The 27,944-nt window shown below is 36.7% G+C and overlaps 1 protein-coding gene across 1 annotated transcript in view; it reads left to right on the forward strand.

Moving 5' to 3' along the window:
- ANKRD31 (ankyrin repeat domain 31) overlaps positions 1–27,715 on the forward strand; it is a 64,003-nt gene extending 36,288 nt beyond the window's left edge. Inside the window, 10 exon segments of the mRNA XM_068177173.1 lie at positions 160–242; positions 1,013–1,097; positions 3,180–3,276; positions 7,124–8,174; positions 11,465–11,605; positions 12,207–12,303; positions 15,423–15,459; positions 15,461–15,547; positions 15,549–15,592; positions 26,119–27,715. Of these exon segments, the coding sequence (XP_068033274.1) occupies positions 160–242; positions 1,013–1,097; positions 3,180–3,276; positions 7,124–8,174; positions 11,465–11,605; positions 12,207–12,303; positions 15,423–15,459; positions 15,461–15,547; positions 15,549–15,592; positions 26,119–26,297 (1,901 nt within the window). The 3' untranslated portion in view covers positions 26,298–27,715.
- Positions 27,716–27,944: the final 229 nt, after the last annotated feature.

Consider the following 27,944-nt stretch of genomic DNA (forward strand, 5'->3'; position numbering starts at 1 on the left):
TTCTTTATGCTACCTAAATTTGATCTGTTTTGCATATACAAGACACTTTTCATTAGTTGATCTGCCATTGCATTTTTGTAACCTATATTAGCTATTCCAGCCTATGATGCTCCTGCAAATAAATTTTAAATTTTATTTATTTTTTTCTTAATTGTGGAGAGGGGAAATCAAAACGTCATTGTTACGAGTGCTATAAAAATGATGATGCAGATTTGGAGACACAACATGAGAAATACAGTGTGGTAAGTATAGATAACAGTTTTGTTAAACTGCTCTGTGATGTACAACTGCATAGTGACATTTGCTGACTAAAATATATATAAGTATAATTTAAATAATTAATCCATTGATATGTATGTAAAACAGCATCATGCAGAGAGTTATAGTAGATAAATTGTGGTTGACATATATGAGTATGTTTATTATCACCTCTCTCTGTTCATAATTCCTGTGCATTTAAATTTATTGTGGAAATGGTAGGCAATACTGACACACATTTCTTATTGCTTATAAAAAGAGGAAAAAAGGTCATGAGATCTGAAGCTTTAAATCACATTTCCAGAGTGGTTCTTTTTGAAACAGTAATGAATTGCCATCATGATGATGAAGATATTTAGATATTGTTTATCTTAACATAAAAAAACAAGGAATATTTTTGCACAAATTGTTGGCTTTTCCTGGTGTCTGTAACCTATGTCTACATTGTCTAGATGATGCTGTCATGGTGAAATTCACTGTCCAGTCTTTGCTGTACACTCAGAGGTTTCTGGAGGACTCTGAGCATGCACTGGTTTGAATGCCACAGCAAACCCAGGCTGTGACAGCCCCTTGCAGAGCATGTTCTTGGCACTAAGTACCTTTGTCCTACCAATGCCCCATTGCCTTTACACAGTAATCCCGAACCTGGAATTACTTGAGTCCACCAATACCTAAACTGCAGGTGACGTATCATGGCCTTTTTTGTATGGTGCACATGGCTCTACTTGTTAATGGTAATTTCTGTGTTTGTTAACAGGAGTCTGTTGCTGCCATACAGGATTTAGAAAAGAAGCAGGAAGAACTCTTCCTATTTGAGTTGAGAACTTTGAAAAATGCAGGTAGACATAAATTTAAGTGTTTCACCTATTTTTAGTGAGTAAATATCTTTGGCAATATAACTGTATTTAAAACATTATTGCATATAATATATTTTAATCTCCTCTGGAAAATACAGTTTTAGAGAATAAGATTTTAATAACACTTCTCAGATGTGGGCACTTCCCAAAGTACTTTCTGTTGCACAGGAATGAATATTATGACAGAAAAGGAAGGTGTGTCATTTGGAGGCATGTGTCTCAAGTCAACCTAATTATATAAAAAGGGATCACTAGATAAAAATGCATAATTCTGGCAGTATTATTCAATTATGAGCACATGAGCACCTGCATGATCAAGAACAGCTATGTCTGTAGGTAAAGTAGCAGATACAACATTTTCATTCTGGTGTGGCTAGACTTCCAGGAGCCTAAAATAATTAATGAGAGGAAAAAAGAGAATTCTTTACAGCAGACAATGTGAATGATGGGCAGTTTCATAGATGGTGATGCCCAGAGGTGTAATTTGTCTTAGGCTATCAAATCTCAGTTCAGATTAATCTCAAGAATTTACTAAGTGACAGTGACTTCCTAGGCAATCATGATGCTGCTGCTGTGTAGCTGTTGAAGTCTATTGTATCCATGCCATGATGCTTCAAGAGGCATAGCTTGCTGCCAGAATGCCTTTGACCAAGGTCTCTCTCCCCAGCTGCCCTCACCCATCTAGGCAGGGCTGTTTAATTGGAGCATCTCATACTCATGGAACAGTTTTGCTTCCTGACAGAAAGAAAGGGTTTGTTTTTAAATATATATTCCTAAATACAGGCTGGAGCTTTCAAATGGTATCTGCAAGTAAATTTATCCCTTTAAAAATAAATGTGAAATATGGAATTATATAGATAGTTTCCAACTCAAATTTATAGCGTATGGACTTGTAATTAAAATAGGTGTTTTCTTGAAAAATGTGTGACAGATAAGTAGATGATAAAACAGACAGGCGATATCAGTACAATTTCATGAATGAGCAAAAAGAACTATCAGACTTCTCCTTTTCAGGGGTAATCAGACTTCTCTTGTTCAGGGGTATGAGAGAAATTAACATGGTAATCTGTTACCACTACTGACAAAAGCATTAGTAATGTAGCACAACTTAAACTAAGTCTTAGTCATTACTATGGATGAGGCACAAGACTGAACTAAGATAAAAGAAAGTCGACTAAAAATCTCAAGGTATTTCTATGCAGTGAAATCTACTGTAAATAACAAATGCAAAATTTCTATTAAACTGCCTTAATAAGAGCAATATTTACATATTACTGAGTAGGCAAATATTGGTAGGTACTGTGAAGAAGGTTTGGGGAAACATTTTACAAATTCCAAATTAATATTTCTCAGTTTTCCTGATTATGTAAAGCTTGCATTGACTTTTAGAGTTTCAGGAATTAGGTTATAATTTTAGCAAATTATCCCAGTGGTATCCACTGGTTGTGACTTCTAACCCTCATGTTCTATGTCTAAGAGATAGAGTGTACAAAGAAGAATTTATAATTGCTCTTCTTTATCATTTAACTTTATAATATGAGTTAGAAAGTATGTAAAACTGGGACAGATATGCTTTTACCATTGTATGCAACTTGAAACAGTCTAGGTTCATTAAGCTATTTTGTAATACTTAAAATGAAAGTTTTAGGCGCCTTGTTAAGATTGTGTAACTTCTGCAGGTAGCCTCAGTATAATTGTCATGTTATGTAGCTACTTGCAACACAGAGAGCTCGAAAATTTTCAGGGCTTATCATCCACAGGGCAGTTCTTTAATTTATTCTTTTTTCTCTTAATAATTTTCTAAACAAGGTACTTGCACTTCAGAATTTTCCAGTACTTCAGCTAATTTTTTAAAGTTAAACTTGTATTTAATTCTTTCTATAAGAATTTCATTAAAAGTGCTCCAATTGTAAAGAGCTACCAGCACGCATTACAGTATAAGGTACTCTAGCAGTGTCTGTATACTTTTGGCTGTGTATTTGCTACACAGAAAATGCTATTAATGAAATTATTTCCTATTTCTTATCACCATCATAATTTTGATTATTTCAAAATATTGAACAGATGTGTATATCCAAAGGTTGTGTCAGATACAAGATACTTTGAATGAAATACTTGCAAACCAGAAAACAGAGAGGGATACCCTTGCTAAAAAATACAGGTAAGTAGAATACAAGGATTGTATTCATAGAAAGCTATTCTTTGCAGCAATAGTGATAGAAGTTGTTAGAAGCATATAGTGGCATAAAAGTAAATCTATGTGGCTTTCATTCAGATTTTTTGGCAGCATGATCAATATTGGCTTCAGTTGCCTTAGTCACATGAAAGAACTACTTCAGGATTTAGGTAATGCATACTAATCAGTTGCTGTGCTCACAGTGAGCATTGAAATTAGGTAGTGAACAATACAAAATGTGTGAAAAAACACAGAATCACAGAATTTGCTGAGTTGGAAGTGACTTCAAGGATCATCGAGTCTAGCTCCTACCCTGCACAGCACTACCCCACCATGTGCCTGAGAGCCATATCCAAGCACTTCTGTCAGGCTTGGCACTGTGACTACTGCCCTGGAGAGCCTGTTCCAGTGCCCAGCCACTTCTTGTGTAAAGAACATTTTCCTGATACCCAACCTAAAACTCCCCTGACACAACCTCAGGCGATTTCTTCGGGTCCTGTCACTGATCACCACAGAGAAGAGATCAGTGCCTGTCCTTCCTCTTCCCCTCACAAGAAGAAGATGTAGACTGCAATGAGGTCTCTCCTCAGTGCCCTCCAGGCTGAACAGACCAGGTGACCTCAGCTGCTCCTCATACAGCTTCCCCTCACAGCCTTTCACCATCCTCATGGCCCTCCTTTGGACACTCTCTAGCCTTACATTAGGCTATTGTGGCACCCAGAAAAGCCCCAGCACTCGAGGTGAGGCTGCCTCAGAGCACAGCACAGCAGGACAATCCCCTCCCTTGCCTGGATGGCCATGCTGTGCCTGATGTCCCCAGGACATGGGTGGTCCTCCTGGCTGCCAGGGCACTGCTGACCATGTTCAACTTGGCATCAACCAGGACCCCAAGTCCATTTCCATGTTGCTACTTTCCAGCCTCTCATTCTGTCTGTCCATACATCCAGGCTTGCCCCATCCCAGGTGCAGAATCCATCACTTTTCCTTATTGAACTTCACATGGTTGGTGATTGCCTAGTCCTCTGATTTGTTGAGGTCCCTCTGCAGGGACCTCTGTGCTCTCAGTGGAGTCAACAACTCCTCCCAGTTTTGTGTTGTTAGTGAACTTGCCTAGTATCCCTTCCAGTTCTGCATGCAAGTTATTAGTGGAGATGAAGTGAAGATGTTGAAGAGCACAGAGCCCTGTGGCAGGTCACCAGCCTGATGTCTCCCCATTCACTAGAAGCCTCTGAGCCTGACCTGTGAGTCAGTTGCTCACCCATCATGTGATGTGTTTATCTGGACATTTTGTCCAGAAGGATCCTGTGAGAGACGGTATCAAAAGCTTTACTGAAATCCAAGAAGATTACATCACCTGGCTTCCCTTGATCAGCTAGGTGAGTTACCTTGTTTTCAAAGGAAGTCAGGTTTGATAAGCAGGATTTTCCCTTCATGGAGCCATGATACCTAAGCAGAAATTAGGAAATGGGGGTGCTGAGCAATTACATTAATTTTGCAGTATCATGGGGGAAAGTAATAGCAACTCAAGACACTACTTGGAGTGTCCCTGACTCTGATTTGTCACTTCAGCACTCCTAGGTTGGGAGTGTTCAGCCAATGGCCAAAAAGAGCCATTTAAAGAAATGGCTTGAAGCATGCTTGCAGACATTCAATTTTTGTGAGAACAATTAAAACGTCAGCTAGTATTGCTCATCTTAGTGTGAGCATGGACTGTGTGAATTAGCAGCTTCATGATGCTAGCTCTCACAAGGCCTCTTTTTACTTCCTTATGAGAAGGACTCAAGGTTGGTCATGTAGTGAGTGCTCACCTAACAATGTAGCATCCTATTCTACAGATGCTTCTAGGCCAGCTGATGAGGATGTTTCCATTCTTGCTTTTGTGGGCGGGATTTGGTTGGTCATGTAAAAGCAGCAGCATAAAGCTTTCAGGCAGTCCCATGGCAAAATATAAAGGCTGGTTGAGCAAAGAGACTGAAATATTTCTGTTACAAGCCATTTTGCCAGCAATAAAATGTAAGATACACATACTACACAGATATTTTTTTTAAATGATTTTATGAGGAGTTAGAGTTCCAAATCATCCTTGTGGGCAAAATACTGACTGAGTTAAGAATCAAGGACAGCAAAATTAATAGCTATACAAATTTACCTGTTTTCTAGTATTGAGATTGAGACTGTGTTCCAGAGTGAAGTGATAAATATTTCTGGGTATTGCAGATATCCTATTGCAGATATCCTATCCATATTGCAGCTAATGTAACAGCCATCTGTCAATAGTAATGAGATATATTCCAAATCACATTATATTTACTTTTTATTATTTATATAGTCAACATCTTATTTTTAATTAATTGGCTTATAACTTTTGTCCCACAAGCCATAGAAGATCAGGAGGCATCATCACATTTTCCATCTTCCTGTTGTTCAGTTAGTTGGCCCAGAGAGAGGTACTACTTAAATTGTTCCTTTTCTGTACTTGGATACAGGCAGTAGCATCTTCTGTACTAGGGTACTAAGATACATCTTCTACTTGAGAAAAATGAACAAAAAAGAAGTATTATATTTGTTAGTGGCTGTAAGTTATTTTGTCATTTTAGTCACACTGTCTTTGCCTCTTCAGTTGCATCTTCTTCTGTACCTGTATATCAATAAAGTAACAAAACTTCGCAGAGCAAAAACTGCTAGAAAAGTGTGTGGAAGCCTCACTGGCCTGTGTAAAAGTCCATAGTTGTCATGGATTACTCAGTGATTGACTGTATGCTGATATGTTGATGGTACATGTATTCCAAACACATGAGATACCAAGCAGTATCACAGTACAGACAACAATACTGTCAAGATGTGTTTGTTCTGTCCTTGTTCTGAGCCATCTAGTCTTAGTGTGCCTTTGTAATACCCTCAACAGTCTCTTTTGAGACTGATGTGGTATTACCTGGCATGGCATCTCTGCAGTGGGTGGCCTTAAAAGCAAACCATACTGCAGTTCCATTTCCCACAACTTGTGTTACTTCTCTATCTTCCCAAAATGATGCTAGAGTCGTAGTAATGCCACTTATCCCATGAAGGGTAATTAGGAGAAAATAGTGTTATGCTGAGTTGATGGCTCTTGTACCAAAGAAAGTGGGGAAAATAAAGAATTCCCTTCTAGCAGAAAGGACGTAAAGTCCCCCGGGGAAGGGGTCTCACAGGAAGGAGGCTCAGTCTGGGAGCAGGGTCTGATGAAGGTACAGCATTCCCAGATTACACAGGCAACATCCTAAACTGTTCTGTCCTCTTTACTTAAAGGTCATGTGGCACTGTTACAATAGTAGCTTTATGAAAACTTTTGTTGTGTACACCATAAAATAATCCTTATAGTATGATCCTTCAGCAGCTCATCCTGAACTCATTTTAAAAGGCTCCAAAGTAGACTTTTGAGACATGGGATTCAATGTACTACTATGATTTGTGGTAATAAAAGAGCAGTTGGTGATACTACAGGCACAGTTTTGATTCTTTGAATTAAAGGTGGTATAGGAGTATAAATCCTGTGAATTAAGGAGTGGTATAGGCAAGGCTATTTCTGAAGTTTTGATGATTAACATTCTAATTCTAAGGGATTCCCACCTGCATCTTTATTCCGTATCCTGTTATGGGATTCTGCACTTTGTTGTTCATAAACCTGGGATTTGAACATTAAACTTCATACACAATAAAAATATTGCTCAAATTTTAAATGTTGGCAGATTTTAAATGTTGAAACATATTCTTGTTCTGTGTGAGTTATGTCTATTAATTGTTTTAATTTTGTATTTACAGTAACTTCAATGTCTTTATTTTTTATTTTCTATAGGGCTTCAGTGGAATCATTTAAAAAAGGTGCGCTAAGGAAACAATTAGTTAACCTTGCTTCTAGGCAAAAGAGCCTGTTGACTGTTGCCCAAAACCAAGAAAAATTACTGCAGAAAATAAAAAATTACAGAAAAACAAGGCAAATGGTCAGTTCATCATCAGATAAGCAAGTCTCAAACTTAGTTACTTTTCATGGAAGTGATACAAGACAAAGTTTAACTGCTAATGAAATAATGTGTCCTAACACAGTAACATTTAGCATGGGGCTTGGTGCCAGCCCACCTAATGGAAACAGAGTAGAAGCACATGTCTCTTTAGAAAATAGATTTTCAGCTCAGGAATGCATCCAGCATCCACACACCTGCTTGCATGAAAAAGGAGCAAATAAAAAAGCAAGCAAGGAGGCTTCTGATCATGCGTTGTCATCTGAAAACAGTGTAAGAGAATATGCCTTTGATATGTCAAAGCTGACAAATGTTGCAGAAGTTATGACATTGCCTTCAGAACCTACTACTTCCACAGCTAAAACAAAGTGCTCACAGCAAAAAGACATTGATTGTGTCGCAATTGTAGGACAAAGAAACCAGTCTTTAAATCCCACTACAATGACCAATACATTAAATATTGTAGAAGCCCAAAGCACTGTTGTCAGTAAGAATGTCTATCAGACAACCAATGACTGCAAGCAGGTTCTTTTACATGAGGATCTGCACAGATATGTGTATACGAAAGAAGCTTTCCAGCAGCAACAGCAGCCACAGCAAGAATTTTTATTAGCATCTACAAAGAACTTCTCTGATACTTTGCAGCAAATGGTCTTTCAGAGTAGTCAGAATTCATTTAATGCCAACCTGATGCTTACTAATCTTTCCTCAAATACAGACTCTCCAGCAAATATCAGTGAGAAATCTTCACAGAGTTATGTTAATCAGGAATGGGAACCAAAACAAGTGAGATGTGGATGGAAGAGTAAGAAAAAGCATCAGTTGATAGATCTGCTTGAATTGGGAAGAATAAAGCCTGGAGAAAATGTTTTAGAATTCAAACTGCAGGTAATTGTTGAGAAATAATAATAGTAATAATATTAATATTAGTGGATAATGAAAATACCCCACACACTAAAACAGGAAACAGTACTTCTCATCGTTTAGTGTGCATCTTCAGCACTTACTAGTGAATATTTTTATTCATTGGTTATAGATAACTGTTCATGAGTTTAAAAGGAAAATGATATTGATGAAGTCTTCTGTCAGCCCATAATTTAAAAACCCAGAATATTGCATAAGTAAAATTTGTGTTTAACTTTGCATTACCAGTTTGCTAATATTTCTTATTCATATAACCAGAGTAGAATCTTTGGCGGATCTACATTTTGTAATATCTCGTTTTCATACTGGAAGGAGCAGGAATGTAATCATCGTGATGACTTAATGTCATTCTTGAAAACAACTGTCAAGACCCAGATAAAAAAAGTGACATCAAGAATTTTGTAGTGCTGTAATAGGCACAAATACATGCAAAATTTCATGCTTACATGCTTGCTGATTTTCTAAGCATACAGTATGGTATGAACCATATTTGGAAAAAAGAGAAAATCCTCTTTTTTAATACAAAAGCATTTCCCTGTCCCTCCAAATAAAGAGTAGATTTTCACAGCAGCTGCTAGGGGCCTGGCTTAGTATTGAGCATATGAAGGAATCATTGACTGAATTCCCAGATGTTAACTAGTGTCATGGTTTGACACTGGCCAAATGCCAGACACCCACAAAAGTCACTCGCCCTACCCTGCCACAGCTGGGCAGAGGAGAGAGAAAAATTTAATGAAAGCTTTACAAATTTAAATAAGGACCAAGAGAAAACACTTCAAGGGCAAAACAGGCTCAACTTAGATACTCAAAGTGAACTTATTGCTAACAAAATCAGAGGAGGATAATGAGAAGTAAAAATAAGCCCTTAAAAACACCTTTTTACCCCAACCCCTCCTTCCTTCCCACTGACAGCACAGAGAGACAGGGTGTGAGGATTTTGGTTCATCACCCGAGGTTTTCTTCTGCTGCTCAGGGAGAGGAATCCTTCCCCTGTGAGGCCGTGGGGTCCCTCCCACAGAACACAGTTCTCTGTGAACTTCCCCAGAATGGTTCCAATCTCACAAGCAGCAGTCCTCCCAAAATTGCTGCAACCTGAGTCCCTCCCACGGGCAGCCAGTCCTCCCAAAACTGCTGTGGTGTGGTCACTCTTCCACGGGGTGCAGTCCTCCAAGGACAGGCTGCTCCAGCCTGGAAGCAAGGCCTCCCTCTCTCCATAGAGTCTCCCAGTGGACCACAGCCTCCTCCAGGCATCCACCTGCTCCAACATGGGCACCTCCCCCATGGGCTGCGGGTGGATCTCTGCATCCCCCATGGATCCCCATGGGCTGCAGGGGCACAGCTGCTTCACCATGGTCTGCACCACAGCCTGCAGAGGAATCTCCGTTCCAGTGCCTGGAGCACCTCCTCCCCTCCTTCTCCACTGACGTTGGTACTGCCATGTCTTTTCCCTCATACTTTCTCACCACCTCCTCTTCTCTGACAAGGAAAAACTGTGTCCACTTTGTTTTGATTTTCTTCTTATATATGTTATCACATATATAAGAAGAAAATCATTAGAGACATTACTAACATCTCTAACTGGTCCAGGTGTGGCCAGTAGCATGTCCATCCTCAGAGCCACCAAGCTCTGCCAGACATGGTGGAAGCTTCTGGCAGCTTCTTACAGAAGGCACCTCTGTGGCCCCCCCCCGCTACCAAAATCAGGCTGTGCAAAACCAACACAGGTGGTTAATTTCCAGGGCAGTGTATTGATAAAAATATGAGAAGTTCTTTTCAGCCAACTCACCAGTTTAGTTAATGTAGAAAGAACTCCTTTTCCTACACCTATAATCTCAGGAATGCTTTTCTGCTGAGAGCTACCATTTCGTGTGTCTTGTGTTCTGGAACACAGGGTAGTGTAAGTCACAAGGCTGTACATCAGGCCATGTGATAGGTATGGAGGCATGCTTCTTTTTTTTGAAGAACATGTAATATTTCTTTGAACTGTAAGATGACTAAGTGGAAGGATGAAAAATTCAGTATTCCTACTGTAATTTTTCAAGACAGTTTTCTGTGATAGCAGCTTGATGCACATAGATCCTAAGGACTTACAACCCAACACTACAATTACTAGTGTTCAGCATGTACAGAAGTCAGTGATCTTTACTAGGATGAAAATGACACTCATTTATGTCTTGGAAGACAGTGCTATGGAAATTGAAATTGAGAAGCCAGTGTCTGTTGCATTGCAAAGAGATGATCAGTAAATTTCCCTTCTTTACCATTATAGAGATATATTTGATAACAATCTACTGTTGGTACATAGTCCTTACTTAAGGTTAGCTCTGGGCAGGCAGAATGCAATTGTTGAATGCTGTAGACCTAGGTTGTGAAACTGTGAACTTATGAACTCGATTGAGTGCTCATTGAAATATTTGGGTTAATTGTCTTAATTTAATTCTTAAAGCAACCCCAAGCCAGTGGATATGGTAGGAGATGGTTCAGTATTTTCTGGTGCATCATTCTTTTACTTGGATTGTTTAACCTTATGAATGATATGTGACCTTACTAGTTCTAACAGAGTTGATCAAGAACTAATTGTTGCATTATTTAGCTGTGTTAGTCAACTGAGGCCAATATGACAAAACCATGACTTACTCAACTATAAACAGCTATAACTTGTGCTTCTGGAGAGGTGTAAATGTTTGCAGAACTGGGCTTTATCAACATTATGAAAGAGGCATTAACAATAAGTTAATTCATCCTTAATTTTGCCTAAGGTTAGGTTAGGTTGTTAGGTTCCTTCTAAAACATGTAAGTGTTATCCCTTGATATAAGCAAAATTTTTGTGCAAATATGTTTCATGTTTGACTGGTTGCTGAAACTGCACTCTGACATACATGTACCTCGCATAGCAGTTTCTTGTTGCACAGATTTGCCTCATGTAAGTGCCTGAGTTAACTGTTGCACATTAATTTATTCAAAGCCTTGTTATGTGTAAGAGAAACTAAGATAAAAATACAGTTCTGACAAACACACATAGGGAGATTTGTCCCCTGATTGGCTAAAGCATCTTATTCTGGTGGAATAAATCATCTTATTTTATACAGTTTTTGACAGTTGCATTAGATTACTTAACATTTTTTCAGAGAAAAACAGAATTAGCTGCAACTTTTCAGCTATATTGTTCTTTGGCATTTTTCATGTTTCAAAGATCTTATATTTGTTAATTTATGAATTGAAATTATTTCTTTTTTTTTTTTTTTTTTTTTTAGGAACTTAGTCATAAAGCTACACTCTTGAAGAATGGCAAGATCAGAACCAGTAAAGGACAAATACTACAGAATCCAGTTCAGTGGGTTAAAGATCTACTAGGAAGTGATATTTCTGTGACATGGAAGTATGTGTGGAATAAGGTAAGCCTGCTATGATTCCTGAAGTTAGCAATAATGAATGGCTGTAACAAGTTTGACTAATCTAGATCTCCTTACTGTTATTAAAGCAAAAAAGGGTACAAATCTGAATTTTAAATATCTTCTCACTTTTAATAAATGAGCAGCAAAGAGAGTGCTGTAGCTACATAGCTGTATAGTGATGAACTTGCCATGAATGTTGAAAGAGTGTGGAATGCTCACACTGTACGCTAAAAAGGATTTGAAAGAATAGCTTTAAAGATGATTGACTGATAGAGTAAGCTGAAAGGTAGTTTGAATAAAAAGGAGCAAACTTACTGAAATATCAGGGTGTCATGCATGACTGTTGCAAATACACTGGCAGAGTTTAAAGGGCATAACAGATGGGCTGTATTATGCTTGGGTTAGAATTCAAATTAGCGTAATTTCTCCTTGATCTTGACAGATGCAGATTAGGCTTACAAGTGCATAAACTCAGTTTTTAAAAGAAAAGTGAAGTTTCTACACCTAGCAAAAAAAAAAAAAACCCAAAAAAATAAAAACCAAAACCACCAAAAAATACTAATTTAAACAATCAGTTATCCATCTAGATTTCTTTTTACAGGTTACATATCTTGGGACAGAACTGTCAAAATTTAGTGTTGGTGAAATGTCAGTTTCCAGTTACCTGGAGTTACCAACACAGAAAGGAAACCCTTTGGGTACGTACCACTTAAAATCTAATATTCTTCATAACTGAAAGCAGCAGAAAGTGATTTCTAAAGAACTTAAAGCTCAAAATTCCTCTATTGCTTTCTGATTTTTTTCTGGGGTATATGGTTATCACCGATCTTGATCTTGAAATGTAAATAGTGCCTGAACTTGCACATGAAGTCTAAAAAAGTACGCTTCTTCCATACATTTGTTGTGGAAAGAGAATAGTTACTAATGATTTGGTTGCTATGTAAAAAAAAAAATGTAACACTTTATATTAGAATATTTATTATTAAGTGAAATTTTGAGTAAGCTGTTTCAATATTTTTTTTATTCTATTGCCCAACCAATACGAATAACTAGGAGGATACTTAATTCTCTAGAAATAAATAGACAAAAGAAACAAAGTGTGTTGATACTGAACAAAATGACACTGAACAATTTTTTCAGAACTGCTTAGCAAACTTAAGAACTTCAGTCTAATTTTGATAAGCAGTGTATTCTCAGGGAAACACAAGTCACTTTGACAGACAGTTGTACTTGGAGGCCATAAAGCTTTTGGGCTTTTGGGATTGGTTCTGATAATTTGATCAGACACTGCACTTCATGTGAACTGGGATACCAGGGTTCATCTGTTTTTAATATACTGAAAGTAAATTTAAAGATAATAGTTCAATAGAACTAACTTGATATTCAAATTACTGTGTTCTACTGGTATTTGCTTCAGGCTAAGAGCTTCCAAATGAGTTTATTTTTCCTTGCTTCAGTAACTTCAGTTTATACCAGGTGCAAGTGACTCAGATCTGGATTTAGTTTCCAAACTTTTTGATAGGCCCTTGAAGATTTCACTAGTTCTTCTGAATTATTTGTCTTGTGAAAAATTTATGATGAATGTTGTAACTTCCAGAACAGAGAAATCGATTTATTAAAAAACTATTCTTGACAAACAAAAGTCAGTCTGAAGATCAGCAAGCGTTTTTCCCAAGTAGTCCAGGGTCATCTGGAAAAGAGTATTTAAGGAATTTTTTTTGTGATGTGTGATTTAAGATGACAGTAACCACTGGCTAACTATTAGTCTTAGGTGAGAAGTTGAGGGAGGGAAAATCAAAGTGTTCTCAGTTTCAGTTCCATTTCAGATACTACATGGCCAGATATGTAGGACATTAAACAGTGCCTTAAATTGTTTCAGAAGAGGATTAATCTGCACTGTTGTTTTGTGAATACAGTTCTGGTCATTGGACTACCCTCAAATGGTTTCCAAGCTCAGTTCATGAGTTAGCTTGTTCCAAGTGCTTTTTCCAACAGTTACTTTGCCTGCAGCCAACCTGCTCAAAAGCAGAAGAAAGTTTGCTGGTGTGGATGTGAGCTATTCTGTACCGCTTACCTGGAGACATTCCCAGGCACTTTTTTATCTTTCTAATATACTTAGAGCCTGTGTGTATTATATAGTAGAAGTTTTTTCCGCTTTTCAGAGAACCAAAATTCTTTTTTTTCTTTCTGTATTAATGATTTTTTTTTATTGTGCGTCCCAGAGCATTATTAAAAAAGAAGACTGGGGCCTGGGAATGTGAGCAATTTTGGAGGAGAATGCTGTTATTTTTAATACCCCTCCCTCACTCTTCTTGTAGCTTCCCATACCTTGGCCCAGTGTTCATTGACCTACTGTGAGAAGAGCATGGAGAAGTGAGAAGAAAATGAAATATGCAGTGGCTACACCTAGCCATCTTGTAATAGAAAGAAGCAGCTACCAATGAACTTTTTGTACAGCCCAGTTTAGGAAGCGTGTCCTAGGAATCTCTACCAAATCAAGATCCCTTGGCAAGAAGAGAAGGAGATGCTGTTCTGTAGTGGCTAACATAAGAAATTATTGAGTTTTTCATCTTAGTTGAGATTTATAAGGTGCTTCAACATTTATATAGAATCAGACTTCTAGTACCTTAGGGGTATTAGTACAAAAAACTTGAAGAGCCCATGAAGTATAAGCAGTCCCAGACCAATGCAGGTATTTAATAGAAGCATTAGAGATTGCAATTTTGGAATTGGTCATCTAAATCCTAACTACATTTCATTGTTATGTATCTTCCTTGAGTCTGAGTCTTCAGTCTCTCCTAGGATCATACTAGCAGAAAGCAAGAATTACTGTATTCAAGCCTGAGTGAAATGTAAACATTAAGCAAATAAGCAGTACTTTTAGACTATCTGTATACAGGAAAACAGAAGAAACAATTACTATATGGCTTAGAATTTCTCTGTACTTTCTGATACTTGTCATAATGTTTGTTAAAAATGACCAAGAATAACAAGGATTCAGAAGCAGATGTCAGCTGAAGAACAAATTTAAGTTGTAGAGCAAATGTTGGTGTTAGGTATTTCACATTGCAATTCCAGCAAAATGGCTTAAAAGAAAAGCTTATTCAGTTGTTACAGTAAATGTGATAAGCACATTCATTTTGCAGATTGCTATTTCAGGAAGACAGTCTTTGGAAAACAGCATTACTAGTCTAATTCTTGTGCTCAGGCAATCCTTTACTGCCTTTAATAGCCATTAGCCACTTGTAAAGATCAAAACAGCTCTTGTTCCCTTTAGTTCGTGAAAGGTCCCAAAGTTGTAAGGAAGAAGAATGTTTTCAAGGGAATACAAATGATTTCTTAATGGCTGAACTATAAGCTATTTTGAAAGGTTTATGTTATTTCAGGATGGAGTATTAAATTTTAAACTGAACTCACAAGGAGTGCTTGAAAGTAAGTGAGAAAGTTGTACTATGATCCTACGTGATATGGTATGTTTCTGTTTTCCTTGAGGCAAGCAATGAAACACATAGTAGCCATTTAGTAGGCTACTTTTCAAGTTAGAATTTTGCAGTGTCTGTTGTAATTTTGCCAAGGAAGATTTAGATTTTAAAAAAAAAACCCAAAAAAGGCCAAATCATCTTAAAGCAGCAACCACTGGGTTGGCAAAGGAGCAAAGGAAAGTTTGCCCTTACATGTGTTAGGAGATATAAGGCTAAGTGAAAATACAGAGAAACAAATTTAAAAAAATAAAAAGCATAACTTCTCTGTGCATTAAACCATCAGTGTTAAGTGATACTTCTTGTCCTTAGAACAAAAGTATCTTTCATGCTCCCAGGAAAGAATTTTATCAAAAGGAACCTCCAGCATTATCAGTGTCTCCATTGCACAGCCTCTTGGGAGCTTTGACCAGGGTAATAGGCAGCCAAACACCACATCCCTGCCACAAACACAAGTTGTGAGAGCTGTGTGCTGAAGGAGAAGCAGCTGTTGCCAGGGAATTTATGAGTGTTTTTTTAGCAGTCTAGAAAACCTAATGGTGGATGCAAGGGCTATGCAAGAGATATGAAAAAAGAAAGAAAAGTGGGTGGCATGGAATTGATTTGTGTGTGGGAGGGAAGGAGTGCTGGGGAAAATGATGATGCTCCTGAGGGTTTAGATTGATATAAATGACCCAATAGCACCATTTTTCAGAGCTCAATATGGTTGACTCTCCTGTGTCCAAATTAGAAACATTTTGCTATTTTGGTGTAGTTAACAATATAACTCCATATCATTTTGAGTACTCAGTTAAATGTCTCAAAAGGAAATAATAGCATGGAGGAATGTCTTCTGGATTTAGATGGAGAAATACGATACATCACTAAATGTACAGCACTTGATGCTATAGTCTAGTTGAGGTGTTAGGGCATAGGTTGGACTTGATGATCTTAGAGGTCTCTTCCAACCTCATTATTCTGTGATTCTGTGATTCTGTAAATAATCTTGAGTAATTTAAAGGGTGGTGTGGAAATGCTTCTGAAAATGCTCTGACCTTTGTGTAGCTGACCAAGCTTGTAACTTTGTGTTTTCAGTATTGCATTTTTACAGTGATTGCACATTAAACCCTATCTGTAATATGTGTATGATTTGAACAGTGCCTATTGCACTTAATTTGGTATTTTTGCCTCTACTGCCTGTGATTACACTACAGAGGGATGACCCTGACTCACCACAGTGCAAAGTTAGAGTGATCAGCTCAAACCCCAGTGCCAGATAACAGTGCCAAGTCAGGTCTGCTGTGAGAGGCAGTAAGACAGAAAACAGAAGTGAATTTAGTCTTTGTCGGTCATTGTAAACTAAAAGTGCATCCTCGTTTTAAAGCAATTCTTAATGCTTCTGTACATAGGACCTACAGCTACCTTGCAAAGAATTAAGCTGAGAAACCTATGCAGAAAATGCTTTATTATCTTTTTTTTGTTTAGTATCTTAAATGCCAGGGCAGAATATTTGGAGGAAGGTGGTCTTTAAAGTTACAAAAAATAGATTGTATAATACATTTATTTATATCAAAAAACCCATATTGAACTGCTTTTTGATATTAATTGAAAAGTAACAAAGACAATGGTTTATAGAAGTTATGTATCTCTGCTGAATAAACAAACAGCCACATTGACATTTTCTCAAATATGCCTACTATTTGTATTCTGCTTGCCAAAATATTGGTCTTGTAGCATATATGGTCATTGTCACCCTACCATCTAGGTGCTCAGTCCTGAATCAAAACAGTTACAGCAAGAGTGTAGAGTAATACTGTAGCAAAAGTAACCATTAACAGACAGTGGAGATAATTCAAAATTAAAGATACATGTTATAATAAAACTTGATAAACTGTAAATTTACAGGAATGTTGATACATATCTAATTTTTTGTTCATTCCTACTATAATTACTCTATCAATTGAAGAAAAAAAGCTGCTGAACATGCAGTATAATTTGTAAAAATTTATCCACCATCTCAGTTTTGACTTCTCTGCCTCATGGATCTCAGATCTTTTGTGTAGAGGTCTGAATAGAAGCTTCTCAAGTTTCACAGTCTGACCAAATTTTTTAAAATAAACTGTAAAAAGCAAATTCGATTTTAGAGGGAAATTCCTTTGCAAGCATCTCAGGATGAGTGCTTCAATAAGTCTCTTAAATGAAATTTTGTAAGTGCTACAAGAAGGCCCATAACCCATAGATGGATTTACTGCATTGGCTTGCCCTCTAGTTCTGTTTCCAAAGAACTAGGCACATACACAATGCCAGCGCTGTTTTACTTTATGCTAAATAAAATTCGAATATAAAGCTCAGCTGTGTAAGTTTGCTTTAAACTAGTTTACTTTGTGGCATTACTAATCCTGGAAAATGATAGAAGGGTAATTAATTTCTGTTTTCTTGATAGTCAGTCATCCTGTCTTGTACACCAGTACAAAGTTGTGATGCTGAAATGGCTGACTTAACTGGACAGTATTTAAATCCATGTGAATCATTCCAGTTAAACAAAACTTAGCTATTATATCAGTATCAGCTTAGGTATCAGTATATATATTGAAAATATATATATATATATATACTGAAAATATATAATCAGTTTAGGTATCAGTACCTAAACAAGTGTAAAATCAAGCTACTGGAAAACATTGCATGTGCATATTTGCAACAGTCTTCCATTATACTTTAAATTGTAAACTTTTCAGGATAGGGATCTCATATGCATATTTGAACTGCTGAAGATACTTTGTAACATAATCCAAACAACAATTCTAGCCCGTTGTAAAATAATATATTTTGTGCTGTACTGTACTCCACATCAGAACCCTGGGTTCTGGTTAGGCTCAAACAGTTACATCAGAAACTACTTTCGCTAGAAAACCTTACTATTATCTTCTTCATATTTTTGAAGGAAAGCAGGAAAAGATGATGAATAACATTAGTGGTTGAAAAGTCAAGATGTAAACTGAGAACCCCAACTTTATTATCTCTAACAAAAATATAAGCATGGCTTAAAGAACTTGACTCTATATATCTGAATTTTTGGGACTGGGTATTGTTGAAATAGTAGCTTATCATACTATTAATAATGGCAACAGTGATGTGAAAGAGAAGTACTTGAAATATTTAATAACCCCCAGCAAACAAGCCTTATACAAATAAAAAACAAAAACCTGACATCTCATAGATATATTTTCTTCCTTATCTATAGTAGAATATTCTTCAACTAGACTATGTCCCCTTTTATATGACTCTAAAAGACAGGGAGATTAACTATATATTCTTTGAATTTTGAACTTGGGGAGAAAAGTAAGATTGCAGACAAAAATGTCTATCCATAATATTTTTCAGTCTTGGGATATTTCAAGGTGCACTGTTCTCTCTTCTTTATGGCTTACAGACAAAATACTTGAAAGTACTTTTCAGTACTGTAAAGTTCCAGGCATTTGCTTTATGTGCTTACATGCTTTACAAAGAAGTGCACAGTTCTGTCTGCAGAATTTACGAAGCAGTATTTCCAGTAACTGCATACCTTGGCTGAGGCTTAGCCTTCCTTCCTCTTGCTTTCAGAATCCTCTACCTGCTGTTATTTGACTGTCAGCAGGGTAGAAGGTAAAATGTCACATGATTGATTCAGACTTAAGCTATGTGGCCAGCAAGAGCCAAACAAAAATCACTTTTCAGAGAGCCAAAAATTATGGGTAGGCAGAGGGGGGTGGCAGAAGAAACAACTATCAGGGACTGCGTGACATGGAAACCAATTCTAATGTCTGTATTTGTTATCTGTAAACCAGATTTTTCTGAAATTGGAAAATTATTTCAGAAGAAACCAGATGATACTGTGATTGCACAGAATCATAGGCTAACATAGGTTCAATGGGATCTTTGGAGGTCTTCAGTCCAACCTTCTGTTCAAAGTAGGACCAATTTCCAAATTAAACTGGTTTCTCGATGCCTTGTCGAAGCAAATTCTGCATATTTTCAGGGGTGGGTATTCCTATACTTAACCATGCTCAGGATGAATTTTTCCCCAATATCTAGTTGGAAACTTACTTGTTAAAACTTTTGCCTCTTTTTGATACAGAAACTATGTTCCCTTAAGAAGTCCAGCTAAAAGTACTTAAAACTGACTCCTAGTTGAGTGCATTGAACATTGGCTTTCTGACCTTTTTACTTTGTGATACAAGTGGTAAAAGAATCCTTTAATAACAAATCCATCTTCTCAATCAGGTGCACTATAGCATTTTCATCTGCTTTGGTGGTCCTGTGGAGACTGAGAGAAGACCGAGATAAACAGAACTGTTGTAGATTATCTTTGTGGAATAAGTCTTTTCTTGTCTTTCTTATGAAAGCAATAAATGCAAGGCAATGTGAGACACATCAGTCTTCAAGAGGCACTGGCTTCTGCCTGCTGCTTTGCTTTAGACAGACAAGAGAGTATTTTGACATCACATTGGTAATATGAGGTGAAAATTTTTAGGAGATTACCTGATGATTTTATCTTGGGAAGTGTTCAAATTTTATCACTTTTTTATCTGGTTGGTGTTTTTTTCAGGCATCACTTTTAACAAAGTTACAACAAAGCTTTTAAACAAAACAATTCAGTCTTTCAATCCCCATGTTATAATAGTGTAGGGGAAGGCTCTAGAAGTTGTTCTGAGGTTGTAAATAAAACTCAAAAAACAGCCGCTGCAGATTTTGCCAGTGCATGAAAAACAGGAGCTGTTAGTTTTTCAAAGGGCTGTTCTGACCTGAAAATGAAACTAGATTTATAACTTGTCTTCTGTTTGTTCCAACCTACATTTCAGTCTGCTGGGTTTTCATTACCCAAGTTTGGAGCTGGAACTTTTTATGCACCATCTTGGCACATTAATTTCAGGTTTTCTAAAACAGTTAGAAATTATTTTAAAGACCCATTTTCCTTTCAAGTCAGTATACAAGTGAATCATTATATAATTAAGTCTACAACAATACCATAAGAGGTTTAAAAGAAAGAAATGTATGTTGGGAACCTACACCCTCCTAGTAAGCCAAGAAATAGTCTCCTACCATTATTTTCAAAGCAATCTTTGAGACTTTTAAGAACAGATACTAGTATATGCTTTTGTTGATGTTGAGCTCAAAATCATTAATATTGATATTTAAATACAGTGATGGACTTAATTGAGAAACTGAAAGGACATCTGGACAGCTGTGTAAAAATATTTTTGATAGAAAATATTTTTTTAATAATAAAAATTGAACCAGCCATTCTGTTTTATTTTAGAAGTACTTATTTTATTTTATTTATTTATAAATTCAGTCTTGAAGATAGATTCTGTTATGGGAGGATGTGCACAGTTCTCAGTTACTATTGGCTTGTATGTCAATTATACTTCTCTCACCTTTTGGGGATAAAATCATTTTACATCTATAGCAAAAAAGAGCTACTAAGAATTAAATTGTCATTTGTTTCTCTGAGGGACTATTGAAACATTGGTGGATTTCTACAGTACATTGGCGGACTTAACTGTGCCACGTTGTTAAATGAAGTAACAATATCTTGATGCACCAATCCAAGGTACCAGAAAAATAATAATTCAGAATATGTCACATAATAAGTATTTGTTACTGTGTAACAGCCATACACCCCAGGATATGTAGGAGAAAAAACAGGTACTATATAAAATCATGATGTAGGCAGAAGGTTAATGGAAAATAATATATTCGTATCACTTATATAGGTAATGCTCTAAAAAAGCTGTAAAGCAATATTTCTATTGTACATTTTTCAGACAGTTAGAAACAGATGAACTATTAACTGTGTGTCTTGAAAAAGCATAACATGTTTGGGTGCATTTGTGGGAATAATACTTTCAACAATATGAAACATAAATTTAAGAATTCAGTGTAAGCCTTGAAACTGATGCTTTAGAATAAAAGGCATGAATACTTGGTCTCTAATCATACCTGCAAGTCCTTTTACTATGCAGACACAGTGCAACAAGAAAGACCACTGTTACAGAGTAGTTCGAAAGAAGAATGATTCTAAACACCTAATATTTTTTCCTGCTTTAGGACATTGCTTTTACCAATGTCACTGGATACATAAAGAGACCTTGAACTTCTGAGGAACTTCCTTTATTGAGTGGAGAAAGAAATGTTTCTTTCTCAAATGTACAATTTCATCTAGATGGAATGGAATAAAATTATGAATTGTGAAAGTATAAATTAATTTCCACATTACTGCTATACAGATTTCAGTTATAGGCAGATGATGGACTGAACCTATAGATCATGCATGATGAGTCATGCCTGATATGTGAAGAAAGAAACCATAGGCTAAGGTACTATCAGGAGGTGCTTTATGTCCTTCTGGCACTGTTATAGCTGTTCTATGAATTATCTGGTCATTATAGTCCATTAAGAAGCTTCCAAACTGAAATTATTTATTTATTATTGTGATGGTATAAATAAACCTTGATTTTTCTTTTTCAAAGGTCCATAATTACCAATGCAAAAAATGCAGTGTGCATGATTTAGGTCACTTGATAGATTAATTCTTGGGGAAAAGGTATTTTCAGCATTGGGATGGAGATGAACACAAAGGATCATAATGCAGTTAGTCAAAATTTCTGCTAGCATGTATCTTGTCCTGGGTGCACACCACCTTAACTTTAGGTGTCTGACTGATATGATTGATCTGTTCATTAGAAGAAGAAGTCTCCTTACTGATTGGTTTGTAAGGACAGAGTCTGTGGACTCCAGCATTTACAAGATAAAAAAAGAATTGACATTTATATCATGTAAAGTGAATCAATAACTGTGGGGAGACCTGAAAAAAGTGAATGCATTTAGAGGGAAAAAGCTATTAAATTACTGGGAAAACACTATGTTTTGTCAGATAAAGTTCTGGTCTTACAATGGCAATCTATCCGCACACATATCTTTTTCCAAAATACCAGGTCTCAACCAGATTTTCTTTCCATTTGATAAATCATGAATACAAATTTTTAAAAACCTGAAGAACACAAAAGGCAGTTACTTGCTTTCACTCAAGCCTCAGGAAAATAATAAGTAAAATAAGTTCTTAATGTGTCTGTAATAGAAACCATTGATATACTCTAATCTTAGGAAAGAAAAAGAGCTATATGTACCAGGCCATGTGTCCAGGTTAAAGGAAAATAAGGCACAGGAAATCTTTAGTTTCAGGCTAAACTGGTCAAAAGCTCATATTCCTCTAACTGGGATTTCTTCTTCTTCCTTAATAATTGTAGAATATAATGAACCAGTACCATGTTGAACTGCCCTGATGAACTTCTCAGCTTAGTTATTAAATTTCAGGTGTTAATCCTGGTTCTAGTATCCAGGTTCAGTGTAGTAGGTAATAGGAACACTTAATCTGAAAGAAAAAAAAAGTTATTTTCAAAATTATCACTAGAATGGGCAGAATTATTGTGCCTCAACCCAGTAGCAGCCTTTTTTTAAAGATTCAGAAGGCCCAGAAATGTTGTTTATATGAAGTACTGGCTGTCATTTCTGAGGCCTTACTTGGTCTGAATAGACAATGCCTGTTGGAACCCCTGGGTTGTGACTGATCTTTTCTAAGTTCTTGAGGGCAGTGTGGATAAGGCCCAAGAAACTTGAAAGCACTTAAGACAGATTTTTGTTCTATTAATATTCCACTATGGCAGTTTAGATCAAATGCTGTCACCTTTAAATGTGTTGTTCTTAGATCTTCTCTTTGCTTACACATTTATAGCCTGTATCTAGGCTAGCTGTGCTGAACCAGATCCTTTTGAATCAGAAGAATAAAATCTCCTATGGCTTTGCCAGATACTGCAAATCAGTTCATCTTTCCCTCAGATCTGATAATCATCATTACCTATTTTATAGAAGCATTTAAACTGGATTTACTAATGCTTGTAAATTTACTCAAATATGTTGCCTAAACTACAAGAGCATTTAAATTCTTTAACAGATAATATACATCAGTAAGACAATTGTAAAATACATAACCCAGTTTTTGGATAGTCCCTGTACTCCTTGCTTGGGAAAAATAAAGTAGATACTGGTGGGATTTTTACGGCCTGATCTTCAGGAGCTATTTTAGTGATCAGAAAATGGTGACTCTGCACTGAAGTGACAATCTTCTCTTCACTGACTAACGTTTATGCAGCTGGAGATTACATTCTGACATTCATGTAGTTGCACCATTAATGGAAATTCTCCTTAAGTACAATTTTCAGATTCTTAGCAGCCACAGCAGACAAGGACTGGTAGAGATGCAACAAAATGGAAATACAAGTTGAAAATATTTAGAGTGGTTTCAAAAGTATAAAACTAAAATAGACGCCTTGAAAGACAGAAGGAATGTTGATAAGCAGGATGGAAAAGCTATCAAGAGACAAGATGTGTTTTCCCCGTATTTGTGGGAAAAAAACCCTCATTCTGATATTGATACCTTATCTTACTGTTCATGAAGATGACAGAAGACTGACAGAATAGGACAGCAAGCTTGGAAAAGCAGAGAAAGGCCCTGCTTGTGTGTCTGAACTTACTAAGTTTGCTTCTGTACCTGAGGCACTGAGTTTTGGATGACAGTATAGGAATCCTTCTTGGCTTACAGCCTCCAAACTGACAGTCTTTTTTAAGGGGATTAGAGTTAACAGTCAGGAAAGTACAGGAAGAAAGCATCAAAGTGTGTATCAGAAGATTAAGTATAGTAGCAAAGGGAGAGAGAAAGGGGAGAAAGATTTGAGAAAGAAAAATACAAAGGAAAAGAAATCATTGTTGTCAAAGGAAAAAACACAGGGACCAAAATACTGATTCATACCTACTGGGGAAAATTACGGTCTGTGGATATAGAAACTTTTTAATCAAACACTGCTGTCAGAACTGAGAAAGGCGTCTTTAGGATGTATAAATTACTGTGGTTTTGCTAGATGTTGACTGTTATCTAAAATTACTGAGAAGTGGAGAATATAGAAATTAGATATGTTAATTATTCACTTAGGTAAAGTACTTATGGTGGAATAGTGATGTTTAATTGACTCCCTTATACTTCACATTTGAGTTGAGAATTTTTAGTCAGTAAGTTAAATCATTACATTCCTTTCCAAAGGAAGAAAATTTCATCTCTCCTCCAATTATGATCTATCAATATAGGATGTTAAATTAGTTCTGGCCTTTGCTAGGAATTTTACTTCTACTTGCATACAAAATGTGGACATTTCAGAACAAAAAAAAGCATTTTTTCAACAAACTAGAGCAGGTTGAAGTCATACCTATCATGCCATTGTATACTCAGCATTAATGAAAATGTTTCATCTCAGTTTCTGCCAGTTTATTTTCTTTTAAAAAAATCCCAGGCATACTTTAAGATAATTTTTACCTGATGTTGTCTTTAAAACTATTTTGTGATTTTTTTTATCCAAGCATACCTTGTACCCTTTAAAACATCACTTCTAAATGAGTGTATAAGTTGCCTTCTTCTGGTGTGACTGACTGCTGCTTCGTAAGTATGAGGAGTGTTGTGATGTAACTTTCCATGTGGGTCTTGTGTGCAGCCTGCCTGTCTTTGTTGCAGTCAGTGATACTTAAATATATTCCAGACATCAGATCATACATTTTGTTCCATTATGTACTGTGTTATGTGTGGTGAACATGCAACAAGCTTGGGAGACACACAAGACTCTATTTGCACCTCTGAACACCAACCTCTCTCTTCTAGTAGCAATCTGCTACTTTGCTGGCTTTGGGTGGTATGCTCCTGGAACTCAGGAAGTGGCAGGGAAATCATCACAGAGACATGGAATTAAAGGGTCTAGCATCTGCATCATAGCACTGTTTGTTTTAGCACTGGCACCATTCAAGTTGTCCATTCAATGAGTATATTTTGCTTCTTAGAATCGGTGTAGGTGATAGAAATTAAAAGTGGTGGTAACAAAGAAAGACTCTTGGGATGGCATATGATAGCCCAGTAATAAGTACAACCTAAATAGCCAACTGATGTCACTTCAGACATGTTTTCTCTGCATTTTGACAAGGATTTATCTTGACTGATCTAATAATCCTGAAATATGTATCCTGATTTGCTTCTTGAGGACACTTGAATGTTTGGACACAATATTTTGTTGTTTTGGTTTTGTTGTTGGTTTTTGTTGTTTTTTTTTAAACAGAAAGCATCTCCAGTTTCATGAGAGTTCCCTCTTTTGACACCATCTGCTATGCATGACAATTCTGCCCTCACTGGCAGTTTTCTTTGTTGGGCTGGTTGTGGAAGCTCAGTAGCTGTGTTACTTTGTGCAAGGATACCGAAGGGAGAAAGTGGGGATGAAAGATGTATGAAAACAAGTAAATGAAATCTGAAGTTCCAAGTGCCTTTTGGAATCTATGCTGTTATGGATCAACATCTTCCAGTATTTCTTACTGGTGGATCTTTACCATGTTACTTTTTTATTGATTTTTAACAGTGACAAAAGTTCAGCTTCTCCTGTACTGACAAAAGTGCTTTAAATTTATGCATTGCAATAGTTAATTCAGTCCAGCAGATATTCAAATATTAAAAATACCTATAGTTCAATCCTGCAATTTCTTCTGTACAGGTCTACACTTTCATTTTTATAAAGTTGTTTATAAAGGATGGGCTTTCTCTGTGAGTGAGATTCCTTATTTTGGGAAAGTACATTGAACATGCCTCTTTGTAGACATAATACATGAAATTCAAGCAGTACCGAAGAACAACTGCATTTTCCCATTATATAATTGGAAATGTCTGGGATGGCTAGCTTCTTAGGCTGGGTACCAGGATGTGTAGTGTGGCCCTTGTCTCATTGAAGACTGGGTCTGAATGAGACATACTGGTAAGATGTTGCAAGTCTTGCCCCACAAGATTCCTAGGGCACATTACAGATTCTTAGGGATCACTGAGGTTTGCAAGGTTCTGACAAACTACAAACACCTTTTTAGGTAATAGTGCCAGTGATTGCTTTCCATTAATCTCATTTACACTCTGTAATCATTTGCATTAATTTTCAACAGGCTCTTCTGTCCAGTTCAACTCAGTTCCAGTTCTGTCCAGTTCCAACTCAGTGGAAAGTCTGACACATTTTCTTCAATTCCATGAGATAGTAATGGCACATAAAGAGGAGTTTCTACCATGCTCTGCAATGGAAAAGCACTGGAGTTTCTACAAAGAATGCAAAGATTTTGGATTCTAAAGACTTCTTGAGTGCTAATACGTTTTTTTTTGCCATCACTTAAAAGTAAACATTTCAGCTTTTAGAACTAAGTACTTTGCTGCTGTCATTTTGATAAATCATTTGTCCAGCACTTGGGATAATGGAAAGTTTGTTTGGGTAAGTGAGGAACAGGGAAGTACTTAGTAGCAGTCAAAGATAACCATCAATATTTTCTCTTGTGCTGCAAGATTAAGAAATGGGGAAGTAGATAGGACTTACACACTGATGCTCATTGTGAATTATATTCCAGGTTGATTACTTGGTACAAACTTTTAAGTTTTAATTTAAGGTTAAAGTAACTGCCTATCTTGATGGGGCAGGACAGAAACAGAGAGGCATCAACATTCACAGTCACTTACACCTAAACCTGGAACTGCTGTGGCTGAGCATGTGCTATCAAAAATGGCAATGCATGTTTGTGTAGTAACATAAACTGTTAGGTTATGCAAAAAATCAAGATGAGCAGCCTTGAAAATCATCATCAGCTTTGCTTTATGTGGCATATATATATGTGTATGTACATATACATATACATATACATTCGAGAAGGGCGGTAGGTGCTTAGCGAGGTTAAAAGAGGAATCTCAGCTATTGGAAGTGCTCCGGAAAATTCCATTCATGTTCCAGCCAAATCTCTCTGATAGGCAGAAAATGTGCTGGCATCTGATAGGAAATGCAATTAGGCTGTTTGTGGAACACAAATTTTTTCATGTAACAGCCTCTTAGGCATTCATCCCTACCTCTGGGCGATTTCTATTTGTGTCAATTTTACAATGTTTGAATCTGCTTTAGTAGCATATTTGTAACAGATTTGACTGTTAAGAGAGTTACCTGCATTCAAGTGATATTTTTGCTCTTTCATTATTTGGATTGTAAGAAGAGATAGAATAATAGTACCTGCTACTCCTAACGCCAGTGAATAGTATGGGAAGTATCTCCTGTTAATACATAATGTCAGCAAGCTATTTGGAGTGTGAAGAACTTTTCTGCAAAGATCTGATTAGTGTCTTAAACAGAAGTTGGTTTAGGGAAGTGAGAGGGGTCTGATGTGCAGACAGCCAGTACTATGCCCTAGGATGCATGAGCAATCATAGCCTGATGGGCTGCAAGAATAAAGAAATACCAATGGCCTGGAAGTCAGAAAAGGTAAAAGCTGCTGAGTGACAGATATTTTGTAAAGTCAGTTTCACAAAGAAAGAAAATGGAGTGTTCTCACAACTGCAGGAGCAAAACAAACCTGAAGGCATATTGTTTCAAAGGAAGCGCTCACTCAAATACTGTGCTTTCACAGAAAAGTAAAAGGTATTTGACTGTTAAAATGACCTCTGAATTACATGTTTGTTTGAAATCTTTTCTTTGTTGCAAGATGTCTAATAAAATTAATGTACAAAACCTGGGGGAATTTGACAGTACTATTTGGTCTATTATATTAATGTGATTACATGACCTAAGGCAATCCTAAGATATAGTGTCAGAAAATTGAATGAGCTATCTGAGCAAAGAGGTTAAAATGCAAAGTGCTACCTGAAGACCACTGTCTCTTACAGATGTTGTATGTAAGCATACGTAGAAAGAAAAGAAAAAAGCCACTGAGGCTTTTTTCAGTTTTTCAGTTGTATAGAAGCA

This window comes from Anomalospiza imberbis, chromosome Z (assembly GCF_031753505.1).
Source record: "Anomalospiza imberbis isolate Cuckoo-Finch-1a 21T00152 chromosome Z, ASM3175350v1, whole genome shotgun sequence".
Taxonomy (NCBI): domain Eukaryota; kingdom Metazoa; phylum Chordata; class Aves; order Passeriformes; family Viduidae; genus Anomalospiza; species Anomalospiza imberbis.